A 24,318-nucleotide genomic window follows, 5' to 3' on the forward strand; every position below is an offset into this window, starting at 1 on the left:
ACTATACATGAATTCCTTTAGATGTGTTGCTGGTAACAGGCAGGCCAAGAGCTTTCCAAGTGTCCATCTCCCACCTATCCTGGCACTCTGCAGTGCACATCTTGCCACATTACCACTCCAGTTTTCAATTTTCATCAAGCAGTGACAGGGTGTGATCTACTAATTTCACTTGAGCAATCTTTTAGGTGCTGCTATCTCTTACTCAAAGTTCATACACCTTGAACTTCATACCTTTGGAATTCAAAGTTATGAAGTTCAAGGTGTATGAACAGCTGTGTCCTGTCTCCAGCCTACTCCAAAAGTATCTGAGTCTTTTTCAGTTTGGCCTCTTTATACTATCAAATAAAAGGAAAAGACAGATAGCAGGTGCACACCAGCAAGAACAACTTTGTGTTTTCTAGTGGCCCCCCAGATATTACCCTCTTCAACCTCCCAAATTCACAGATTTACCCAAAATACAACATCCACAAAAAATATGGTTTATTGGACTAGATTAAATGATGTAATGCTTAGACATTGTATTGTATTTGTATTAACAATGCTCTTGCAGAGGAACATAAAATGATACTTTTTTCCTGTCTCTAATGAAATCTCAGAGCAGGTAATTCATGACAAAGGGCACTGGATACTCTCCATACAGCTTTGACAGACTGACTATAAGAGATCTTGCATATCCAATAATTGAAACAGAATTTCCACTTTTTGCCTTCCTCAATTAATTCTGTGCTTTTAAGTTCTCTTGAAGCAATGAAGAATTATAAACTATTAGAGCTTGACAAAGTTGATCAGATTTGTAACAAAAATACAAAACCACTGTCCTTTGAAAGTTAGGCCACATTATTTTTGACTCAGAGCATGGCTGGCAGCTGGAAGAACACTGGAAAAAAATCCATGAAGTGACATCAAACAGGTCAGATAAGTTTTCCTTTTTCTTTTCTTACCACTACATCTCTCCTCAGAGTACCATTGTGTCTATGCAGTGGATATTGCAAATTATATTTCTTTTTTTTTTTTTTTGTCTTCAATGCTTATTGGCATTGTCACTATCCAAATAATTTGGGTAATGTATTCAAATGTACCTCAACAATGCTGAATAAACTGCATTGACAGTGGTAGGGTTTTGTTTGTAAAGTTGTCCTGAATGAAATTCCAGATACCTCTGAAGACAATACCCATCTCACAGGCATATTTACAGAACACTGCACCAGTTTCATGGTACAGATGGATTATGGATGCATTGCAACAAGCAACCACATCACTAAAATTTTAGATACAATCCTGACTGCCATTCCTGCCCTCTCCATTTAACACTGTGGGCAACAAAATCATTGGACAAACAACAGGTTCAGTGGATCTACAATCAACAGAGATATAGCCAGACAATCAATACATTTCCATAATAAGTTATATGTATTAAAACCAAACCAAACCCCCAATGTGTCTGGATCCTGGATTCTTCTGTGCACACCAGATCCACCAAGTGATTGCATCTCTATCCTTGGAGAAATGTGGCATCTCTAACCTGAGGCATTCACAACCATGCACATACAAATGGTTTTATGCATATTCCACAAGAGACTTTTCACTCACAGGACAAAGTAACAGTACAACATATTGAACAGGCTGTTACACCCTACTTACCATCATCTTGTCAATAAAATCCATTATGCTAATTTACAATGAGTTTTTTAAAACATAAATGAACAATACTTGCATAAATGAATATCATTCATTTATCAACATATTCTCCAGAGTTCTTTATTGATCACAGAAAGAGCTACAGCCTAGAACAATATCAAAACCAAATGAAATTCAGTCCTTCACTGTAAATGGGAAAAGAAAAGTGCAAAATTAATTTCTGGCAGTACCACAAACCATGGACTGCCACAAACTTAGTGAGAGAACTGGGACGGATCAGAATTGAGCAGCTGAGACCAAGCAGCCATCTGGGAGTACCCCAGTATTTGGAAGCAATTGTAGCTGAGGTACAAAAGAACAGTTTCAATACCGTTGCTTATGAGGAGTAATCTGGCAGAGGACTGGTAAAAGCCAGCACTGAAGGATGCAAATATGTCACAAAATGTACTTCTGCTGGCTGAAGTAGCTAAATAAACATTTATCAGTTTATTTAACTGATAATCCAGTTATCCTAAGACAAGGTAATGAAGCAGGTTCACCCTCTCTCTTACAGGATCACAGCAATAACTGGTGTGAGGCTTCATGAACTTCAGAGCTTTGCTCTGGCACCAGGCTGTGCTTCCAAGCTGAGCTCTAATGTAGAGATCTGCTGCAAAGCCTTTGTGTCATTCACATAAGGAAAATTTCCAAAGAAAGGTTTCAAATCTTCCAATTGTATCAAAAAAGGTTTTATTTTAATTTACTCTTCCCCTCCTCACTGTTCCCATTCAGATTACATAAATGATCTCTTGCAGCAACGCATCTCAATCTTTACCAAATTAAAGCAAATTAAAAACAAAACACGCAGAGTAGTAATAAAACATCCAAATAAAAACTGAACTCTGAGAAATGCCAAGTGGACATCTGATTCTACATCAAAACCAAAACCAAGCTGCATGGGCTGTAAAGTTTCACCCTGCACTGAGAGGCACAAAGCTTTCAGAGAGATGTGTCCTACCAAAAGATGCACTGCACCCACCTAGCTCACTTCAGTCCAGGCAGAGTTCATGCACTGAATGAGGGCTGAGTTCTGGCTCAGTGTGGTGGCACCAGCTGCTAAAGCAGAAACCCAGGAGTCCTGTCAGACATTCAGGAAAGGCAGCAGAGGGGGCTGGGGGAAGACCTGGAAATATCAAAGATTTCTCCTGCACAAAATTCAGTTCAGTGAAGAGAAGGAGCCAGCTCACAGTGTGACAGGCTCAAGCCAGCTTTGGCACTTGCATGACTGAAAACAATGGGGTGACTTGTCCCCAGCTCAGCAGGCAGCCAGCTGTGAAGGTTTATTTGCACCAGTGACCACTTGAGCAACAGCTAAGGGTTTCTTATCCCAGGGAAAGCTCTCTTGCTAGCTGCAAAGCTACCCAAGTCCAGCTGTTATTAAACAGACACACAAGGTAATCATTATTTCCAGAAGAATTAACAGGATGCCAGGGGTGACACGTGATAAATGACAGAGTAGAATTTTAAAATATAGAAATACATGACCAAGTGGGCTTAAAATTTGCATTGCCTTTTTCCAATTTAAACTCTGTCTAATGAAAGACAGTTTAACAGCATGAAGTGCAAGTTGTCTTACACTGGCTCAAAAAAAAAAATCACTGAAACAATCAAACCCTATACATTCCTTAATTAAATGGACAAGTCTCTTGGGAATGACATGGGCAGAGACCATACTTTTTGTAGACCAAACCTGAGCAGAGATTGGGTTTTGTTTCTTTTCTGTAAAAAGACAAAACAAGTATTTCAAGGTAGAGCTGAAGTGGTTTCAAAATAGCAATGATCCAGGTCATAATCAGAATTTTGTATATACAATTTGTATTAACTTAAAAAAATAAAGAAGTTCAAAATACCTCCAGAGAACATTCTAGGTTAGCAAAATGTCCTTTACAAAAGTAGGCCACATTTGTTGGTTTAAAAGAAGTCCACAGCAGCTGGTCTCTTCTTAGCTGACATAGTAAATGGTCTCTTCATTTGGGGCTCTTTTGCTGGGGTCACTGTGGGTGACTTCAGCACCCCATGACGAGGTTTCTGTTCAGGATTGAAAGCCACACGGGAGGGTCCTTCTGGGCTCACCAATATACTTTTGTCAGTCTTTTTGAATTCTGTTGAAAAACAAGCCAACAAATTAAAATGAAATGCAACCCCTGGAATAACTGGGCCTCTCAATGAACTGTGGGATTTCCCAGCCCTAGAAAACTGAGTTAGATCCTCAAGCCCAGCAGGGCTCAGAAGCCTTGGCAGAGAAAAGAGATAGTGGTGAAGCACATCTCTCAGCAGAGCCCCTCTGTGGTATTTTTGGGGTCCCCAGGACAAAGGAGGAATTGAAAATTTGACTCTGTGTTCTTAGAAGGCTGATTTATTATTTTATGGTATTATATTATATTAAAGAATGCTATACTCAAACTATACTAAAGAATTGAGAAAAGATACAGAAGGCTACAAAGAATGATAATGAAAACTCCGGACTGCTTCCAGAGTCCTGACACAGCTGGAGGTGATTGGTCATTAAAACAAAACAATTCCCATGAAACTAATCAAAACAACCACCTGTTAGATAAACAATCTCCAACCACATTCCAAGGCAGCAAAACACAGGAGAAGCAATCAGATAATTATTATTTTCATTCTTCTCTGACACTTCTCAGCTTCCAAGGAGAAAAATCCTGAGCAAAGGGATTTTTCAGAAAATATGACAGTAACACCCCTTGGGGAACAGGGTCTGCTGCAATCCACTGTGAACCCTCCATGTAGTTCCACAGAGCACCAGAGACCCTGGGCCTTTTCCTCACAAACAAGAGTTCCAGCTATCCTGGAAAACACCCCACTGGACTTTAAAAGATGCCAGTGGGTAAGCAGTGTCTCTACTCTGACTGCTGAACAGCTCCAGAGACTCTTGGCCATCCCTTCAGCCAGCACTTATTTTTCATTTTGTTCAGCTGTGTTATATTAACATGAAGACATTTACCTAAATACACTGTTCTCAATTTGAACTTGGCCTTTTGCACACTTCAGGGAGTTAAAAAGTAGCTAAATGAATTCATGGAATATAATTGTTAGCTATGGAGCAAGACATTTATTTAACAGGGAAAACACCACCTGCTTACAGAAGGGAAGTGACCTTTACCTACTCATGATCATTCATAAGCCACAAGCAGCCAAAATAGAAAGCAAACTTTGCTACTACAAAGTCTGATTTTTATCAGCATGTCAGCATCTTTGCCTTGGGAAACAGAAGTGAGCAATGAAGACTGTAAGTGCAGGTGTTTCCAGAGGAGCTCTGCACACAGGCAGCTCAGGAAGGAAAGTTCAGGACCCTGCTGCTGTTTGCCACCCATGAGGCTCCTTCTGCAGGTCACTAATGCAGCACCCTGGAATTGCTCAGGTCTGGCTGCAAGGCTCAGTGTCCTAAACTGTGACCGTGTTCACAGGGGTCTTATGTTGCAGGAAGAGACGGAGATCTGACTCCATGTTTCAGAAGGCTTGATTTATTATTTTATGATATATATTACATTAAACTACACTAAAAGAATAGAAGAAAAGGTTTCATCTCAGAAGGCTAGCTAAGAATAGAATAGAAAGGAAAGAATGATAACAAAGGCAGCTGTCCTGGACTCTCTGTCTGAGCCAGCTGGGCTGTGACTGGTCATTAATTACAAACATCCAACATGGTCCAATCACAGATGCACCTGTTGCATTCCACAGCAGCAGATAATCATTGTTTACATTTTGTTCCTGAGGCCTCTCAGCTTCTCAGGAGAAAAAAATCCTAAGGAAAGAATTTTCATGAAAAGATGTCTGTGACACTAAACTTTACCATCTTGTCTGGAAAGGAACTTGAGGAGGATTTGTAAACTAAACACAAATATTGAGACAGGAACAAAACCATCCTGTTTTAGAAGTATCCCACAGGTGTGTGAGTGTGTACAGCTTCCCCATTCCTCAGTTACCAGAGAGACTGTGGGCACACACATCAGACTCACCTGCAGTCATGTTTTTATTCAAGCCAAACGTGACTCTTTTGGAGCTGGGTGTCTGCAGTTTGTTCAGCTGTAAAGCAAAATAAAGACATTAAATAAAATAAGATTTTTGAGGCAATGCTTAGAGTTCTTTCATTTGCACCCACAGATGTAAAACAGCCTACTTCTTCCTTCATTTTGCTTAGAATTGCCCCAATCCTCTGACTGCTGCTAAGGCAGCACTGTTTTCCTAGCCAAAAGCAAACATATTCCATTTGTGCAGAAATCACATACTCTCCTTAATGTCATTATGTAAGTCAACAACAAACAAGAAGATATTTGTGTGCTAAACAGATTGGCCCCACTGCACTCAGGCCTCAAACTGCTAGGAGGACTTGAAAAGCTTTAAATGTTAAAAAGGTCTAGAGAAGAGGGCAGACTATTGAAGCCCTGCACTGTTGCCAGTCTCCACAAATGAGAAGAAATGGAGGCTCAAAGCCCCTTTGCAAGACTGAAATCAGTTTGTTTTTGCTTTCTTGTGAAACGAGCAGATTCAAAATGGCGTGTGTTCAACAAGAAGGCTGAAAGCAGAGGGGAGGGCAGAAGAGATTTCAGAGACATCTCTCACTCATTTTCTGAAACTCTGGAGCCATGTGTGACTCTGTTTAGAGCAGCAGCATTTCCAGTTATATCAGCTCATGTTAGGAGACTAACAGGGAGTGGAAAAAACATCACAAGTGATGAGGAGCTTGCTTGGGAAGACATTTGTTCCCAGAGTCAGGTACCCTTTGTGAGATCACCTCACCTGCATGGGTGTCCTGGGGGAAGAGATGGTGCTTCTGGCTTTCCTGAAGAACACTGCCTTTGGTACAGTTGATTTTTCAAATTTTACAAAATCACTTCCCGCTTTTGATTTCTTTTTCTTTAATGGTGACAGAGCAGCAGTGCTTTCCTGTCAAGGAGGGAAAGGGAAAATGAACTTTGTACAAAGTTCTGTATTAACCAATACCTAGTGCTGTGACCAGTGCTGACCACACACTCACATTAGTTAAATCACCATGTTTAGCTCCCAGAAGGTAATTTTGCAATTGGCATGACTGAAAGCAGAAATTGAAGGCAAGCTCTGTGCAGAAGTAAGAAAGTCATTGCAAAGCACAAAAGGAAGAATTTGTAATAGAGCTGCCAAGCTCAGCAGAGTGCAAACAAACATGTTTTCTCCATGTGCATGAGGATACTTTGCAATTGATCCTTCTCTCCTGCACACAAGTGATCATTTTTTTTGCCTTCACCATAAGTAAAAACTCTTCTGTGGTACCCCTGAATGAATAAGATAAATAACTAATGAACAAACACAGCTTTGGGCTAAGATGAAAACTTTGAAGAAAAAAATGGAGTATGAAATCTGACTATACTTTCAGAAATTCAGCTATTGTGTAGTGCTACTGGTTTGCTGACTAAAATTCATACTCTTATGGTATTTAAAGCAATTCTTGTCTCCAGTAGAAGGCAATTCTTAGGGCTTGCACTGGCAGAGCTTTCTAACCTGCTGCCTGTGGACTGTGGTCAGGGGAAGCTCAGTTATGCTTCTCATCAACCTACAGACATGGAATTCCAAAGGTATTCACTGACAAACTGTGGAAAATGTACAGCAGATATGGCCTCTTTTGATCTGAAAATCACTTCTGCTTCAAATAAAAGGAAAACCCACAAGACTTCTTGTTTTCTTAATTGTGGAGACAACTCTGAAACAATGCTGATCTCGTCTGGTTTTTTTTCCCCTTCTCCTCCTCCTCTTTCCTCTGAATATTTGAAGCTAACTCTCTGGAGGTGTGTGTTGTCCTTGAAATCAAGAATCAAAACATGCCCCTCATTTCTGGGCACAAGGCCAGGATTGCATAACTAAAACAAGGAAAGAAAACAACATGTTATTTCTCAAGCAATGAAAACAAAATTAGCAAAGCTCAATTTCCTCTGCATTTGTACATTTTAAACTTTCCCCTGACCTCTTCTTTCTTCCATCAGTACTCTCCCTCTCCTCCTGACTCAACTTCCAAGTACCTTTCCTTGTCTCCATCCCTTTTAACACACACACTCACACAACTATGTGGACTGAGCAAGAAAAAGCAAATTCCATAATTTCTTTGGAATTCCACGTGAAGAGTGACCCAGTAGCCCAAGCCCTGCCAGCCAACAGGCCAGTGCTAGGTTGTGCTGCTGCCTTTTCCTCAGTGCTAATTTGTGCCAAAAAGTCACTCCCATGAAGTCTGCAGGAACTTCTTATCTTGAATCTATCACAGGTTTTGGAATCTATTGGTCACCTGCAGCAAACTCTCACAGAAAGAGATGGGGGTGTCATAATCATATTTTCTCAGAAATTAAAACTTTTATAGGCAAAGTAAAACCAGGTGTGAAACATGGAATATTGAGGTAGGAAACAAAGCCAATGGTTCCTACTTTGGGAGCCCCACAGTGAGAGAAATGCAGTTTGAATAGTGGGGAGAGAGAAACCTTTTGGCTCTTACCTCTCAGCACTTCATCATCAAAAAACAGAAAATGTCAATTATTTTATTCCTATTTAAGCAAAGTTTCAATATTAATTTTTTTCTCCTGTGAAGGACTGAGTAGCTCTATCTCCATATACAAGGCTGCACTATTTAACTAATCCTACAGGTTTAAACATAAGTCAAACAGAAGTGAGCTCATGGGCTCAAAACATGCAGCTTTAACTCTTTTTTGTACTCATAATCTCATCTGTGCTTTATGAATTTTTTTCCACCAAAGTGAGACTGTCAGCAAGAGTTCCAAGAATGAAACTAAACTCCTGAATGTGTTAGGGTGAATATGCACATGGGAAATGAGCAGTTAAAAAGAATTTCAGTAGCAGGAGAGGGAAGAACACCTGCACTCTCTTTCTTAGCCACTATCAAAACTATACAGTGCAAAATGCTTTCTGACTTTCAAATCATTGAGAAAAATCAACACTATTCTACCTCTTACAAAGAAGAAAATGGGGGTGAAGGTAGAGAGGTCAAAAAAATTGGTTATTCCCAAACTGCAAGGCATACATTTTTGAAGAAGAAGACATCAGATCTTCCTAGTGAACAAGCACAGTGTTGTATTTATAAAAAACTGGACCATTCAAACATGTGATCACACAGCCATTAAAGGTCAGTGTCATATTCTCTATTCCAATGTTCCAGTGTCTATTCTCTTTCCCAAATACCTTCCCCCAGACAGTCCTATCATTTTTTCTAAGATGGAGCAGTGAGCAAGCAGAAGAAGCCACTCCTGGAACTGCTGTGGGCAGTTTCACAAGGAGCTGATCCTAATCTTGTGTGCTGGATGGGATGTTCCATCTTCCCATTTCTCACTGTTTTGCCAAAACACGATGCCCTTGGTGAGTATGCTGTAAAGCTCAAAGAGAGACCCAATGCAAAAGAATCATTAACCCAGAGACCAAAGGCAAAAAACACAAAAAAAGACAACCCCATCTTGCCCCTAACATCCCATTTTTCAGCTAGATGGGTTCTTCCAGCTGACAGGCTGGCACAGGATTGAGTGTCATTGTACGGGGGGGCGTGACACTGTAGCAGTGTGTGGATTTCTGGGGACTCAAGTTCTTTTTTGGTGACAATGAACGATGACATCAGCCAGCAGCCCATGCAGCCCCATGGTCAGAAAGCCAAAGCCAGATCAGAAAATCAGCCTGGCAGTTCCTGAAGCAGGCAGAGAAAAAAATGAGATGTACATACCACCTTCCTGTTTTTCTTGCATACACTCTCCAGAACTCCATTGGCTTCCACAGAGTTTAGCACCTCTTTCACTTTTCTCTTCTTTTTCAGAGTTGCTGCATTTTGACTGGAGGCTTTCATCCCTTCCAGACCAACTAACTTTGTCTTTCTCTTCAGTGTGACCTTTCCGGAGGGTGCAGATTCAGCCTCTGCCTTTCTTGGCAGGGTCCCTAGCAAATCCTTGCTGGGTTTCAGGTCAGTTTGCTGCACAGGGGGATCCCCATTCACGAGGACAGCCCCTGCTTTCTGCTTCTTTTTCACAGCCTTGGGAGGTAACAGAGTGACAGAAGGGCTGACATCCTCTGCTGCACTGGCAGTGGCTGCCCCATTCTGACACGCTGGTTTTGCAGGAACATTCTGCACTTTTGGATTCAATTTCTTCAGCTGGCTCTTTTTATTCTGTTCTGTGTCAGTCAGGCTGTTCTGCACACAGATATTGTGATTTTCTCTGGTGTCAGTTGCTACATCTGTGGTCTCACTGGCCTCATTTACTAGCAATTTCTTTCTCTTCCTCTCCTTTTTATTTTCTGGCGCCTTTTCCTGGCTAGAAGGATTGGATCCAGATGTTTCAGCTTTTCCCTCCTCACAATTTCCATCAGCTGTTCCAGAATCAGCACTTATGCTGTCCCTCTTCTTCCTTTTTTTCCTCTTCCTTTGGGGAACTGATGGCACCTTCCCACTTGACAGGTCTTCTTTATCCTCTAAATCCATCCCAAAAAGAATGCCATAACATACATGTGAAACACAAAGGTACTCACAACAACTGAATTCTATTCTATTTTTGTTTTTCTATTTTAAAATAGGTGCACCATTTTCCTGTCATCAACCTGCAGTTTTATTGTTACAGCTGCTGAGGACACTGCAGTCTGATGACGTCTGGCCTAATTAATATTTTGCTAATTTTGCCTTATCACAGGTAAGATCTAAACCATTCCCTGTGGCAAGCCTATTTTTCATAGCAGCATCCCTAAAAAGAGTTATTATTACCCACCTGTTAAGCCCATCAGAAGGGCAACTCAGGGGTTAAGTATTTCAACATCCCCAAATTCTTATATTCTAACACTCATCCTGTTTTAAGACATGTTTCTGCTTTCCCACAGGAAAAGCTGCTTTCAGTTCTACTTTTGACTGAAATTTTTCAGGTGATGCTTGCCTCAGAATTAGGAAGAGAAATCCTCCCACTTTCAATGGGAACTGAATTTCACATTTAACCTTCATCACAACAGGATACAAATCAGCACATCCTGAACAACAGTGTTGCCTTCCTCAGAACAGCTTTTATCTGACACTTTGCCAAACTGCACAAGTCACTGCAGATTGTCTCTCTCCCAAATATTGATCTTGCCTTACCTTTTATTTTTTCCAGCTCATTTTGTTGCCAAGGCTTGACAGCTTTTTTCTTTCGCTTTCGCCTACCGGGTTCATCATCATCATCTTCATCTGTAGAAACTTCTTCAGGAATATCCTGGGGGAAGATTCCTGTTGAGGAAGGATAAGGTATCAGAAAACTGAGAGTCCTACTTCTATGAACAGTTATGCTGTACCTATACAGCATAACTCTCACAGAAAGAAAAAAAACAACTCCTCTTTCTCCACCCAACCTTAAAGCAAAGCACACAACCCATTCCTATTTGCTTAAGCAAAAATAATCATCTTTCATTTAAGGACAAAGTACAGGGTTGCTCAAATTGTGAAATTAATTTGGCTATCTCCAAATATGTGTAATGTGTCTTAATGATATTTTTAAAATCCACAAAACCCCCAATATAATATTCTTGAAATGCACATTAAAAAAAAGAGGAGAAAAATAATTCCAATATGCATTGTATGGGAATATTATATGTAATTTAATGGAAAATAAAGACAGTGACTACTGTCTCTGTCTGCTGCTCAGTCCTTACCTTCTGCTAAGTCCTGGAACCTGCAAGTGAGAGGGAGAAAAGAAAAACCAAAACATAGTTACTCATTCAGTACCAATTACCAATTCAGTACCAGCAGAACAGCATCACTGCACTTACTATGGTTTTGTCAAAACAGGAACAACATATTTTTGCATAGGAAGTTATAAACTCCAGAAGAGATCTGCCTCAGTAACCCCCCTACTCAAACCAAATTACTGAAAATAGTGAGAAAACAACAATTTAACACTTTTCCTGCATCTGTTCCTTGCATCACACCCAAGCTGATGCCACATCCTGCAGTTCAAGCCCACACTGTGCAGATAAACCCCAGCTGGCTGCAGCTGGCTGGTACCAATGAGGATCAGCATAACAATGGTGTCAGGACAAGACAGGTTGGGCAGAAAAAAAACCAAAGTAGCTCAGGACAAGGTGTATTTCAGCAGAACTCACTTTTTGACCAGCTTGTACAGCCTCTTTCTGTTCAGGGAAGGTGTATTTTTCTTGCTGGCAAATTCGAAGATTTTGTCAGCAACAGCCTTGTAATCAAACTGTTGGAGGGAAGAACAACACAGCTGTTCTTAGTTTATCCATGCAAGATCACCCAGTGCAACTCGTGTTACAAATATATGAAGCATTAAGTTCAATAGGTAACTTGTAAAGATACACATCTTGAAACAAACACCTCCTTTAAACCCAAATGTTTTCCTCTGTTGAAATTTACGCCCCCTTCACACACTGACTTGTACAGATGGCTGCTTCATTAACAGAACAGCTGAACTTGCTATCACGTTCTCAAACATTCCTAACCTGATTTCTTACTCAAGAGAGAAGCCAACCCACTTCAAAACTCCCATAAATATTTAGCTAAATATCAGATTTAAAGTGTGCCGTGTCCCAATTCTTGTTTAAAAGCCACAGATACATCAAGTGTATCCAGCTGCATGTGTGTTTGATGGGAGGATGTGTCAGAATCACTACACTGCACTGGCCCTGGGTTTAGAAAACCCAAATTGTAACATATTACCCTCTCTCCTAGGTAGGTATCCCATCATCCATGTTCAATGAAAATTAGGCTCATTGTTTCCCCACCCTCACTGACTTGGCTTTTAGCATACACATTTTTTAACTCTTGAAATGGGAAGGAAGGAGCAGAAAACAGAAGGTATGGGAGAGAGGAAAGAGGAATTTAGACATGGATTTATTTTACTACCACTGACAGAATACACATTACATAAATACCACCTTATAATAAATCAAGAGATTAAAATTTTCTAACATGTTTATCCATTAACACCCTTTACTTCTTCACCTCTTGAAAGGGATGGGGAAAAAAGAGAGCAGAAATATCAGTAACAGAGCAAAAGAGCCACAAACCTGAAGAACAGCCCCGATCCCATCATCAGCATTTTCATTAATATCCTCTGTGTTTTTAGCATCCTGTGCTGATTTTCTTGACAGAGATCCGTCTGCTATTATAGAAAAAAGATTGAACATTAATATTTTGTCTGAGATAAGCAACTCCAAAAGAACAAGCTTTACCAAGCACATCTGAAGGGAAGACAGGAAAACACAATTACCCTTACAACACCCTGAACATGTGTTTGATTGGTTCAGAGCAGAAATGCATTTTCAGGAAACAGGTTTCCTGAAATCTGTTTCCTAGCAACTCTTACCAGGGCAATTTAGAGTTTCCTCCTTACCTTTGGTTCTAAGCATCTCTTCATTTTCCTGTTTGCCTTCTTCAGAAACATTCTCCTCATCACTGTTGGTACCCAGCTCTTTCATCAGGTCCTCGATGGCGAAGGGGGACTGGTCCACGATCATCTCAAAGACACCGGTGGCCACAGCGTGGAGCACACGCCGACTGTCAGAGAGCAGGGTGAGCCCAAAGGCAGGCCATAAACACCCTCCCTCCCAGGTTAAAATAGTGGGGATTTGAGGGAAAATGGATGAGAAAGAACGTGGAAGAACACCATGCTCTTCAGGTGATGAAAGTCAATCTGTTACTCCCCAAGCAGAAATCCATTAATCCAAGCAGTGTCCTGCTAATGTGCCCCTCTTAAATTTCACTCTTTATATGCTGACCTATATTACACTGCAAAGAAGCAGCTCAGCTGGTCTATGCATTAAAAAAAAATTAAAATAACTGGATAAATTAACCAACAAAGGTTGATATAGTTCTTATAAATCCATGGAGACTATAGCTTTGATAAACACAAGTTATCTTCATATGACTGTGCACATTGATGGTAAAATACCCTTCTTTCTCTACATTCTGAAATTATGATTCTTTGATCTATTTATTACCATACTCAGAGTTTCTTAATTCTAAAAAAATATTTATCCTTTCATCAAACTTACTCCTTTGATTTGGCAGCAATTTTGCAGAAAGGTTCGATGAACTTGAGATTCTGGTCCGCTGTGAGCTGTTTGATTGGAAAGAAAATAAATGTGAGTACAGAAAATACTGTATGTGTACACTGAAATTCCTTGAATATTGGTGTTTGTACAGGAATTGATGTTGGGGGATCTTCTTGAACAGTCTTTCAGCATATTATCCAATTCCAACTGGCAGAGGTATCCAGGATCTTTTTGTTACCACAAATTTCCAGAAGTATTACCAAAACACTGACTGCCTTGCAGACTTTATTCTGCTGAGTACAGAAATACAACAAAGCTTCTTACTTTAGATAAGGAACCATGAGGCAGAGAAAGCTTAAATAATTTTGTGTACTTTCCCAAAGGTCTGTAGCAGACAAGAATAGGATTTGGGTTTCTCTTAACTGGGCTGCTTGCACCAAAACCCTCTCAGCTACAGTAGAGCTAAAGACTCTTTCCTTCAAAATCCAATTTATGAGCATCATCTGTGATTTCATATAGTCTGGGGGGGACTCACTCCCCTCTCCAGGCTCCCAGTGAGTGGCTTAGCTACAGCTGTGTGACTGTGGAGCTGCAGAAATGATTTGGGCTCCAATTCTCTGGTGCAGACTTCATCTCTCTCTTGATCCACAATCCAGAACCTCAAAACCTGCAGGCAGGATTGGTTTGAATACTGACTGCAAGGAAAAGGGATGGAAAAGTGCTGACAGCTTTGTCCATTGCAAGGAGAAGCATCAGAGACAAGGGGAGGGAACTGAGGAGGAGCCTGGGATGAACATGGGCAGCAGGAAGGGTGCAGGGACAGGAGAGATGCTCCTTGGCTTTGCTGCTGCAAAACTCTGCCCCACTGGAACAGCAGCCAAAATCAGGGGCCATCAGTTAACTGTCACAGCAACACACAGCAGAGCAAGACAGATGTCACCAGCAAAACAAACATCTGGATGTGGGGAGTGAACTGCACAATGCACAGACAACAATAAGCAAATATGAGACAACTGTGAAAGCTCACTTTCCTCCTCTATTTAGGTGCTACACAACGAGCCAAGAGCAGGCTTTATGTCAGCCTTTGCAGAAGCAAAGGCTGGAAAACATGCTCACACAAGGGAAATTGCACTGAGTCCCCTCTGAAACTAATAAATGAGAATAGTCTAACTATTTTATGACTATTTTCCAACCTCAATTTGGAGCAGCATAGCAGTACTCAGGAACTTGGGAGAAACTACCATATTCCCACTGTCAAAGACATGAACAAAAGCATAACTTGTAGTAAGTCACTTTCTTCATGCTTACTCAGTGTTGTTACATTTAAAACCATTAAAAATTAAATAACCTAAAAACTACATTTCAAAAATTACATTTCCTCTAAAATGCTTCATGCCACAGTTCACATAAATCAGGAATAAAATGACAAAGTATTTTCTAACCTCCTTTGCACCAACTTTAGCCAATTCATCCAGATAGATATCAATGAAATGGAACTTTATCCCAGTGGGAGAATTGCTGTCTGGCTCCATAACTTCTTTCATTAATAGCTGCAGCAATGGTTCAACTAGACTAAAAAAAAAAATAAAGAGGAAAAAAAATTATAAGGTATTAATATTCAATTGCTCATGTCTAATTTGCCTTGAAAACAAACTCCACTTCTTCACAGTTATGGACAGCTACCCAATTTAAATGTTTTCCTTTCTTTTTTTACCCTGAGGCCTATCATTGCTATCTTTCAGGAAAATGAAGTTTTGTGTATTCCAAACTTTGTCCCCTAGCATTCTTTAGGACCTGCTGCTATTTTGCCCAGAGCAAACATTTCCAGTCTCAAAGAGAATTCAAAACACTGCAAACCCATAAACATTCTTTCAGTTTTACTTTAATACACATTTCTGCAAAAGCATTTTAAAAGACAAGAGGGAAGAAAGTCATGCTAGGCAGTTTCTTGGCTCCACTCAGGAGGGAAAGGCAGTTCTTGAGCTCCCTCACTCTGCAAAGAAAGGAATCATGATCCTCTCTTCCCACACTGCCTCCTCCCAGTGAGAGATGGAGGCCAAAGCCATTAGAAACCTTGTCAGAAGTCAGTCTGGGTCACCATGTGTGTGGGAAGAAGGGCTTCAGCTCTATCAAACCTCCTCCCACACCTTCTGCTCCTGACAAGGAACATTTTCATCTCTTCAACCTGAGGGCATTTACCCAGTGCAAAATTAAGGTGGAGCAGCAGGGATGGGGTGTCCTTTAGCTGTGCATTCCTTTCTGTTTCCACAAAAACATGCCTGTGTGCATCCCACATTTCAGATAGTGAAAGAGAGAAAAAGGATAACCTTAACACTGAGTTATCAAGCACTTTCAATTTAAATCTCCTCATCAGTTTAAAGACAACAAGCTTATAAGTGGCACAAGAGCTCTAGACAGAGCAAATGACTGCAATTATTTGCCTTTTAAATAGAATATGGAAGAAATACAACCAAAACCACTGAAATTTACAACAAACAGGAGGCTAGTTTACAATTAAGGGGTTCTGTCTTATCAGAAGAGAAATCACCATGATTAACCACAATAAAATAATTACTTAAAAAAAAAATCAGAGCCAATCAGAAAGCCATAAACACACAAAAAAATTCCTTTTCTGTAATTTCTGGGATGCAGGTTCCCTGTCTAGTGTCTCTGTAGCTGGTATTTCATTGATAGCTCTTCTGGCTACATCAGAAAATGAAATACATTAAATACTGTATTTAATTTAATGACATATAACTCATTACTACGTTACTAAACAAAGTGACATGAAGAACAAATAAGCCTTAATGTTAAGACTTCATGACAATGGCATCTATGGAAAAGAAGAATCTATTAAATGAAAATATATTTGAATACAGGTATATTGGGTGACTTGTTTGTGATGCAACAACATTCAGAAATCTGCTTACCCCTCATCCCATTCATTTCTTTTCAGCACTTCAAAGGATTGCCTCAAAATCAGACGCATCAGCTGCAAAGCACAAAATCTGTTAAGCATGTTGTTTGTGAAAACAGGTAAAGGAGCCACTGTGGCTGTGATATGAACAGATTTCTTGGTCAACCTCTCTAGCACAAAGTAGAAGCGGCTTCACATGAATGTTTTGACAGATTGTCTATCATGTACTGCAACAGAAGGGTGTTGTGAAAGAAAAAGGACAAGCTATTTTCATATGCTAGGCACAAACTTCATTATCATTTCTATACAGCTTCCTCTTGATTCACAACCCTGATTTCTTCATTAAGTACTGCCTTAATCTAAGAAAAGCCACAGCTTAAACTGGACACAATATGGGACAGATGATAATAATAATTTAATTTACTTGAAAATGCACTAAGAGACAGTCACATGTAAAACAGCCACATTCAACTGGCTCAAAACCCTTCACTTACTGAAATAACTTCTATATCTGCTAATATTGGGAAAGAAAAACCACCAGTGAATGTGCCTGCAATTAATTTCTTTCAAAGATAATAGGATTTTGTTCTTTACAAAAGTATGCTTTTTAAGATTCTAGTTCCTGTTTAAATATTCTGTTTCCTATAGAAAGAATTTTGACTACTGAATGTGCTACATGGATACCTTACTGGTGGAAAGTTGGGGTTCTAGAGCAGAGTCATAAAAGAGTCTTTAAACAGTCTGATCTAAACTGATGTTGATAGTGTCCTTTGAGACAGTATTTATATTCCAGTATAGAAATCAAGGAGAAAAATCACAGTGTTAGAAGGGAAAGCACTTGAGCACAACATAAACTGTGCTGGCTTTGAGGTTCATGCAGTGGTGAGTGCAAACCCTTAAAATAAACATCTCTTGCAAAGTGTCAAGAAGATGATGCCTTGTCTTCTCTTACAATACACACCAATGCATGTGCAGACAGAGCTGCCTTCCAGCACACCAGCACCACACGTTTTCTAGGAGAAAACACCACCCAGAGAGGTATAATTACCTCTTATTAATTACCCACCAGAGAGGTGTAATTACCATGTAGTACTTGTCCAGCCGCAGATTGTCAATCCCGTTCCACTCCCGGTTCATCGTCTGCCAGAATGTCTGGATGAACAGGTGTCCTGCAAGGGAGCAAGGAGAAACACCTGCATGTCTGCCACAGTGGGCTGCTCTGCTGACCTGAAAGGGTCTCAAGAAAGGGATGCACTTCCCTAGGATTCCCCTAGTGACAGGGACAGAGCTGTGGGAAGTCAGGCTTGACACTGCTACAATAATCAATTAAACTTGAGAACAACACAAGAAAAGGCACACAGCTACTTTTAAAAGCAAGTTTAATTACAGGAACAGATTTGTACCTATTTTGTGTTATAAACACACAATTTTGAGCAAAATATCTGTTCTGCACCCATTTCTACCCAAGCGTTTTTGGCACTGACTGAGTGCTCCATTTCATAAACATTCTGAATACCAGTGGCTTAACAGCTCATGAAACAAGGCTGGTTTTGAGCAGGAAATACACAGAACAGTCCATGCAGAACGGAGAAGTAAGGGGACAAGTTTGTTTTGCTATCTGTCCTCAAAAATATCACCTATATCCCACTGAAGACGCAGTTCTTCTGCATCAGACAGAAAAATCCTTCAGCTCCTGCCTCCCTTAACGGAATCACACTGACCAGTTGGACAAAAAGGAAAGAAACAACCACCAAAATAGCCCCTCTGTCTGCCTGTCTTTATTCTGGCACTGTGATAGTGGAATCACCAAAGAGGGAAGCACCCTACAAAGCATTCAAGGTAATTCAATAGTACTTACGAGTCTCTGTATTCTGAAACACGTGGATAAGCTGGGAGATATTGGCTGCAAGTTCCTCCTAAAAGTAAATAAATATAGTTAGTGGAGCATGTTTTAGAGTTTGGTCTCCTCACTAAACATATGACCAGCAAACAGCAAGAAGTGTGAATTTCATGAAACAGCTCCCGAAATGAAAAACATTCTCTCAACAGCTGCTTTAGTACTGCAGTTATCCTTGCACTGGGACTAGCTCAGCTGGAAGAGAAGTTTCAAGGGTATCAAAACCTGTTCATTTCACCAGATTAAACCATCTTTCTGACAGCAGACAAAATTAAATTAGGAGGAGAAGAACTCCATGTATTTGAATTAATAAATGATGCAAAACTTACAGGGCACTGCTCTCATACAGGTCTCTGTGAAGGGGTGTGAGCTATGTGTGAGATAAACCTTGTTCATGCAGACAAGTGATCTGAAAATTGAGGTTACTGAGAGCTGCTACTCCAAAACCAGTATCTTTGGAAAGCAGGAAGACAAACTAGTAGAAGTTGACAAAAATATGCAGTAGGGACAAATTTGGTAGTAGAGGAAGTGCTGTTGAACTAACAAAGGAAAAGGAAGTGTGGAACTCACACTAAAATCTGCACAAATGTTGTAGCTGCAGTGAAGGGCAACCTGCTGTTACTGTTTTAGTTACACAGAGTCAACATTCCATGAGGCATCTATTTTAGCTCTCATTTTGAAAGGTAAACAGCTACACCTGCCCTTCAGAAGGTGACTCCAAAGATGATCTGTTCATGTTCAGATCACCGAGTTACAGTCACCTCTTTTGCACGTACCACAGATGGGCTGCAGGGGAAGGGGAAAAAAAAAGATAATTTTCTCCATTTTAAATTATTAAATGTCACTAGAGTGTATGTTGGAGGGCCCCCTCAAGCAAATACAAACCCAGTTACTGTACCTGAAGCAGAGGTTTATCCTGCATCCACATACAATAGAAAAGGCCTTTCCATATTTTCAGCAGTTCTTCCTGACTGAAGCCACCTACAGTACAGAACAAGTCTGAATTAAAGGAAAAAAACCCACATATTTCCACCAAAATATTTTCATGCAGTTCCCTCTGCTCCCTGCTTTCTTCTCTGTTTTTGTTATTTTCTCTGGGCTGCCACTGTAGGCACATTAACTGGAAGGCAATCTGGCATAGAACAGTGATGGAAACTGTAAGCTTCTATCTTGTACTGAAACAACAAAGATTTCAAAGCAATCACAGGTAAGATGAATATCAAGATAATTCTGATAAATGCCTCTAGCATATTTTTAACACTAAGTCTGAAAGAAATTTTTAATGAGAATAACAGAAATAGTTTTACAAGAAACATGGTTTTTTTGGTTGCTGTTTTTAACAAAAGTCTCACTCTCTACCAATACTTTTACTCCTTACTAGGGGTTTCTTTTGATAAAATAACCTTATAGCAATCAACACATGTATTTCTACGTTAAACTTTATAGTCAAAGAGCCTGAGCAACTATAATGACAGTTTTTTGATACAGGAAGTCTTGGGATGTGCTAACACCTGAATTTTAACAGCAAAAAATATTTTCACATTCCAGAAGTAAAGTACTACATGGAAAGCCACTAATACCTGCTCAAGAACTGGATTTTTCATTACATCAGGTAAATTTATGTGAAGTAAAATTATAACAGTACATTGTTACAAGGCAGCTACAATGACCTACTACAGCTATTTTCAAACTATGGCCTATTAAATACTCCCAAGCAATCTCATGAAAAATCACTTTGGTCATCTTCAGTAAGCTCAAATTTGATCCAAAAAGATCAGTCTCAGGGGTCTGCCAGTCAAAAAGGTTGAGACACAGTGCAAGATCTAAATTGTGCACCTTCCCCTTGGACCAAGTCAAATCAAAGCAAAATTCACTCAGACAAAAACCTGCAAACACATTAGCCCTGCTTGCTTGAAAAGGAAGGAAGGAAATATGCAAAATCCTATGTAATAAGCAATGCGTCCAGTAATATTAAACATTAATTATAAATTTCACTTAGATTTGACAGTACTGTTATGATAAAACATGAAACAAATTGATTGACTGATTTAATATTCATTGAAATATTAAAGTAACATTTCTTAAGGGAATTGTATGTGACATACTGAATGGTAAGAAGCAGTTCTAACCTCACAGGCAGCATTAACCCCACAGAGGCATCACCTGCTACCTGTAAATGTGCTCAGGTGTTCACAGAATTGAATCACAGAATTATTCAGGTTGGAAAAGACCTCTCAGATAATCACTGCAAGGCCAGCACTAAACCATGTCCCCAAGTGCCACATCTACACATCTTTAAATCCCTCCAGGGACATTAACTCCACCACTGCCCAGGAAAGACTGTTCCTGTATTCTGAGGAAGGAAAACACAGACTTCCATGGGATTTTTTTGCTTTTCATCCACACAGGGCTTTTTAAAGTGTCCTAGGCAGTCCTGTGTCCATTTGACATAAGACTCAGACCAAAAATTAGAGCAATTTTCTTATCCTAGTGCCTCAAAAGTGTAGTTTCAAGACTGTGTTTTCTGTTCTTCAACTTTATGTGCTCCCTCCAGCCACAGCTGGCAAATAAAAACCACTAAAGTAAGGTTATTTTAAAACCTGGATGCATTATATTAGCAACCACAATGCCCAGAACTGAAGACTTTCTATACTTTGAACCTATCCTGAGAAAGATTTTGGCTTTAGGGCTTGAATTGTAACTGTCCCTGTGCACAGTAACTCTGTTTTGTGTATTGAGGGAGCTGGCATTAATGTTACAACCACTAAGAACTACTTTACTTGCCAGCCTTTCTGTCTGGGAGTTGGGCTGCTTTGACACTGCTATCATTGCATTTGTTACAATTTTTCCTATTCTAGATAATTGCAATGGACCAGATCCACACAGGCACATGTCAGTGGAAATTATGGAAATGCTTTACAGATCCAGGCCCAAGCAAGCACAGCTCTGTCAGACAGGGAACTCCCTCAGCAATGTGCCCTCTTTTACTAAGAGTTATTTCTGTTTACTATTCTTTCATCCATTCATTTGGTAGTTCAATGGCTTCTACAGAGTTTAACTTCTTGCTGAAAATTAAGAAGCTCCCTCAGCCACACAGAGCAGTCCTGTCTATATAATAAACACCTGACAGCCCTGAACATCAGGTGAACTCCAGCACTTTCCCAACTCCTCAGGTCAGGGCACCTTACCTGGCTTGCCTGATGTGTGAATCCCTCTCAGAACATTGGATGGGTATAATAATATATATTATAATTGCTAATTAATAAATAACTGCTAATAATAAATAACTTTATATATACAACTTTAAGTGCTGATTAATTAATAACTTTAAAAAACCCCTTTCTTCTGAACATGCTTTTTCTCCAAGCCCAAAGAAGTCAATCTTTGTTTCAATACTACCAGTTTGAATAGTACCTAACAGCAAGTACATCTGAGAGCTCTGGAAATTAGTCACTCGTGTTTCCTCCTCATTTGTATTCCGTGGTGGGCTGTTTCTAACATGCAAAAGGTTCACAGCCCAACTGAGCAATTTCCCTGTGATGGTTTCATGATGTTTTAAAGCAGTGCCTGAACCTGCAGCCTTTTCCCTCAGTTATGGGCACCCTGTCCTTCCTGTGGCTGCTTCCACAAACTGCAAGGAATCTGCACCTTCCAGTGAGATCACAGAGCACCGCTGAACACACAGCCCCCCTTGGAAAGTCTCCAGAGCTAAAAAATAGAAAGTACCTGAGAGGTACATGGTGTACACCATCCTAGTCCCCAGGCAATCCCTAGATCTGTGTTAACTGCCAGGACTGGGATAAGGCCTGTTTGGCTCCCTGGCCTGACCCTGTAAGGCTGTTCCAGGTGTCCTTCCCTCTGTCACACGTGGCTAATGGGTCAAATACTACTTGGAAAGGCAAGAAACAATATTCATTCCACAGTCTTTTCAAGGAATTCACACAGGCCCAACCAGTGCTCCAGCACTCCACCTGCAGTTCAGCTCTTGGGGTCAGCTCTAGGCTGGTTCTCCAAAGCCATATATATATATAGTATATAAAATATAGGTGTAATATGCAATAATTTAAATGTATGGTAATACAATAATGTAGAAAGCAGCTTATACAAGATATGTTTTACATAAAAGAAACATAAAATATAGATTATACATTACATTATATGTAATATGAGGTATAGGAATAACACACATCCAGGTGGAAACTGTGCACATGAGGCACTTTCAGGCACAGGGAGCTTCAGACGGGACTTGCCAGCTTCAAACTAACTTCAGGGACATCACTGAATTCTTATTTCTAAGGTGCCGATCTACAGCTCCAAGTAGAATTTTTGGAAAAACGTAGGAAAAAAGCATTTGATACTATGAACTGAAAGTAACAGGCAACCCAAATGGGTTACACAGAACCAGCTGCAATTACATACGTGCTGAAAAATAACTTAGCTTTCCTCGATTCCCTCCGATGCTCCTGAACATCAGTCATGAAAACACAGAAGGTGAAACTTTCACCTCACAGAAACAACAGAAGGTGAAACTTTATACTGCATACCCCGGGGTGTTTCCAGCCTGGGCCACTTCAGTGCATTTCCTTGGGAACGAGAGCACAGGAGCCAGCCCGCTCCCATCCCGGATTCGTTAATAACTAATTACAGGCCATAATTTGTTAATGGCCTCTCGTTCGAGGCCAGCGAGACCCTCCCTCGGTCCAAGCTGACCCTTGCCGAGCCCCCCCGGTGCCCGCAGACCCTTCCCGAGCGAGCATCCCCGAGCGCCTCGGCTCCGGGCGCTGGGGCTGCGCCTGAGGCAGCACCGGGGCAACACGTGAGTGTACATGGGGAAATACACGGGTCAAACAAATAAAAAAAAAAGTTAAAACTAAAAGCAAAAAGTAAAGTAAAATTAAAAAAAAAATTAAAAAACAAAATTTAAAAACCCGAGAGGAAGCCCCGAGGAGGCGTGCCGGGCTCAGGGCGCACACGTGGTGCTTCCTTCCGTCCCCATGCCGTCCGGCCGGGGCCGGGGCCGCCGCTGCCCCCGCCAAACACCGGCACCTGTCCTTGTCTCCGTCCCTGTCCCTGTCCTTAGCCCGGTCCCTGTCCGCCCCGCCGGCCCCCGGCCGGCCCCGGTCCGTACCGCCGGGCCGCTGGGTCCGCACGCCTATGTAGCCCCGCAGCTTCTTCAGGGCGCGGTCTCGGATGCGCTTCTCGTTGGCGGCCAAGCGCTGCGCGAACTGCACCTCGGGCGGCTGCACGGCCGCGGGAGCCATGGCCCGGCCTGGCCCCGTCCCTGCCCGGCTCCTTCCCCGCTCCCGGCCCGGCCTGGCCTGCCCGCACCGCGCCGGGCTGCGCCTGATGCCGTCAGCGACGCCGGGCTCTGCCGTCACCGCGGGGAGGCGGAGCGCAGGGATGGGCGCGGGGGCATCGCCGGGGTCGGGGCTCGTCGGCAGCACCGGGGCTGGCTCGCACAATAGAGGCATCCCCCCGGGGTCTCCACCGGCCCGGGCACCACACAGATCACAGAGTCATGAAGGCTGGGAAAGAATCTCTGAGATTACCGGGGCCAGCCGGTGTCCGGTCTCCACGCTGCGGACCGGCCCTTGGCACTGGGTGCCGCGTCCGTCCTGGATGGAGGGGCCAGAGCGGAACACAGCACCTGAGGTGCGGCCTCACCTGTGCCCCGTATAGAGGCACAATCACTGTCCTGCTCCTGCTGGTATTGCTGACACCAACCAGGTGCCATTGGCCACCTGGGCACACCTGGCTCACGTTCAGCCTCCCCTGCCCAACACCCCCAGTCCTTCTCCTCCGGGCAGCTTTCCAAACT

The 24,318-nt window shown here is 41.5% G+C and overlaps 1 protein-coding gene across 1 annotated transcript; it reads right to left on the reverse strand.

The window, feature by feature from the left end:
- Positions 1-463: 463 nt before the first annotated feature.
- Positions 464-23,833, reverse strand: RRP1B (ribosomal RNA processing 1B). The gene is made up of 16 exons (XM_058019245.1): positions 23,629-23,833; positions 19,399-19,481; positions 18,462-18,519; positions 17,687-17,772; positions 16,617-16,678; positions 15,129-15,258; positions 13,687-13,751; positions 13,026-13,189; positions 12,700-12,794; positions 11,776-11,873; positions 11,326-11,345; positions 10,775-10,903; positions 9,386-10,125; positions 6,439-6,585; positions 5,658-5,724; positions 464-3,779 (listed from the first exon to the last, which is right to left on the reverse strand). The coding sequence occupies exons 1-16, from the start codon at positions 23,759-23,761 to the stop codon at positions 3,589-3,591; spliced, it is 2,268 nt and encodes a 755-aa protein (XP_057875228.1). The 5' UTR covers positions 23,762-23,833; the 3' UTR covers positions 464-3,588.
- Between the last annotated feature and the right edge of the window lie 485 nt (positions 23,834-24,318).

This window comes from Melospiza georgiana, chromosome 2 (assembly GCF_028018845.1).
Source record: "Melospiza georgiana isolate bMelGeo1 chromosome 2, bMelGeo1.pri, whole genome shotgun sequence".
NCBI classification, from domain to species: Eukaryota; Metazoa; Chordata; class Aves; order Passeriformes; family Passerellidae; genus Melospiza; species Melospiza georgiana.

What these genes read in the sequence shown, in the direction of transcription:
- RRP1B (XM_058019245.1), bottom strand. Translation starts at nt 23,761, where the DNA reads ATGGCTCCCGCGGCCGTGCAGCCGCCCGAGGTGCAGTTCGCGCAGCGC. An exon ending in GGATCGGGGCTGTTCTTCAG is followed by an intron (nt 11,874 to 12,699) that starts GTTTGTGGCTCT and finishes TCCCTCCAACAG; the next exon opens with TTTGATTACAAGGCTGTTGC. An exon ending in GTTCCAGGACTTAGCAGAAG is followed by an intron (nt 10,904 to 11,325) that starts GTAAGGACTGAG and finishes CTTCCTCAACAG; the next exon opens with GAATCTTCCCCCAGGATATT.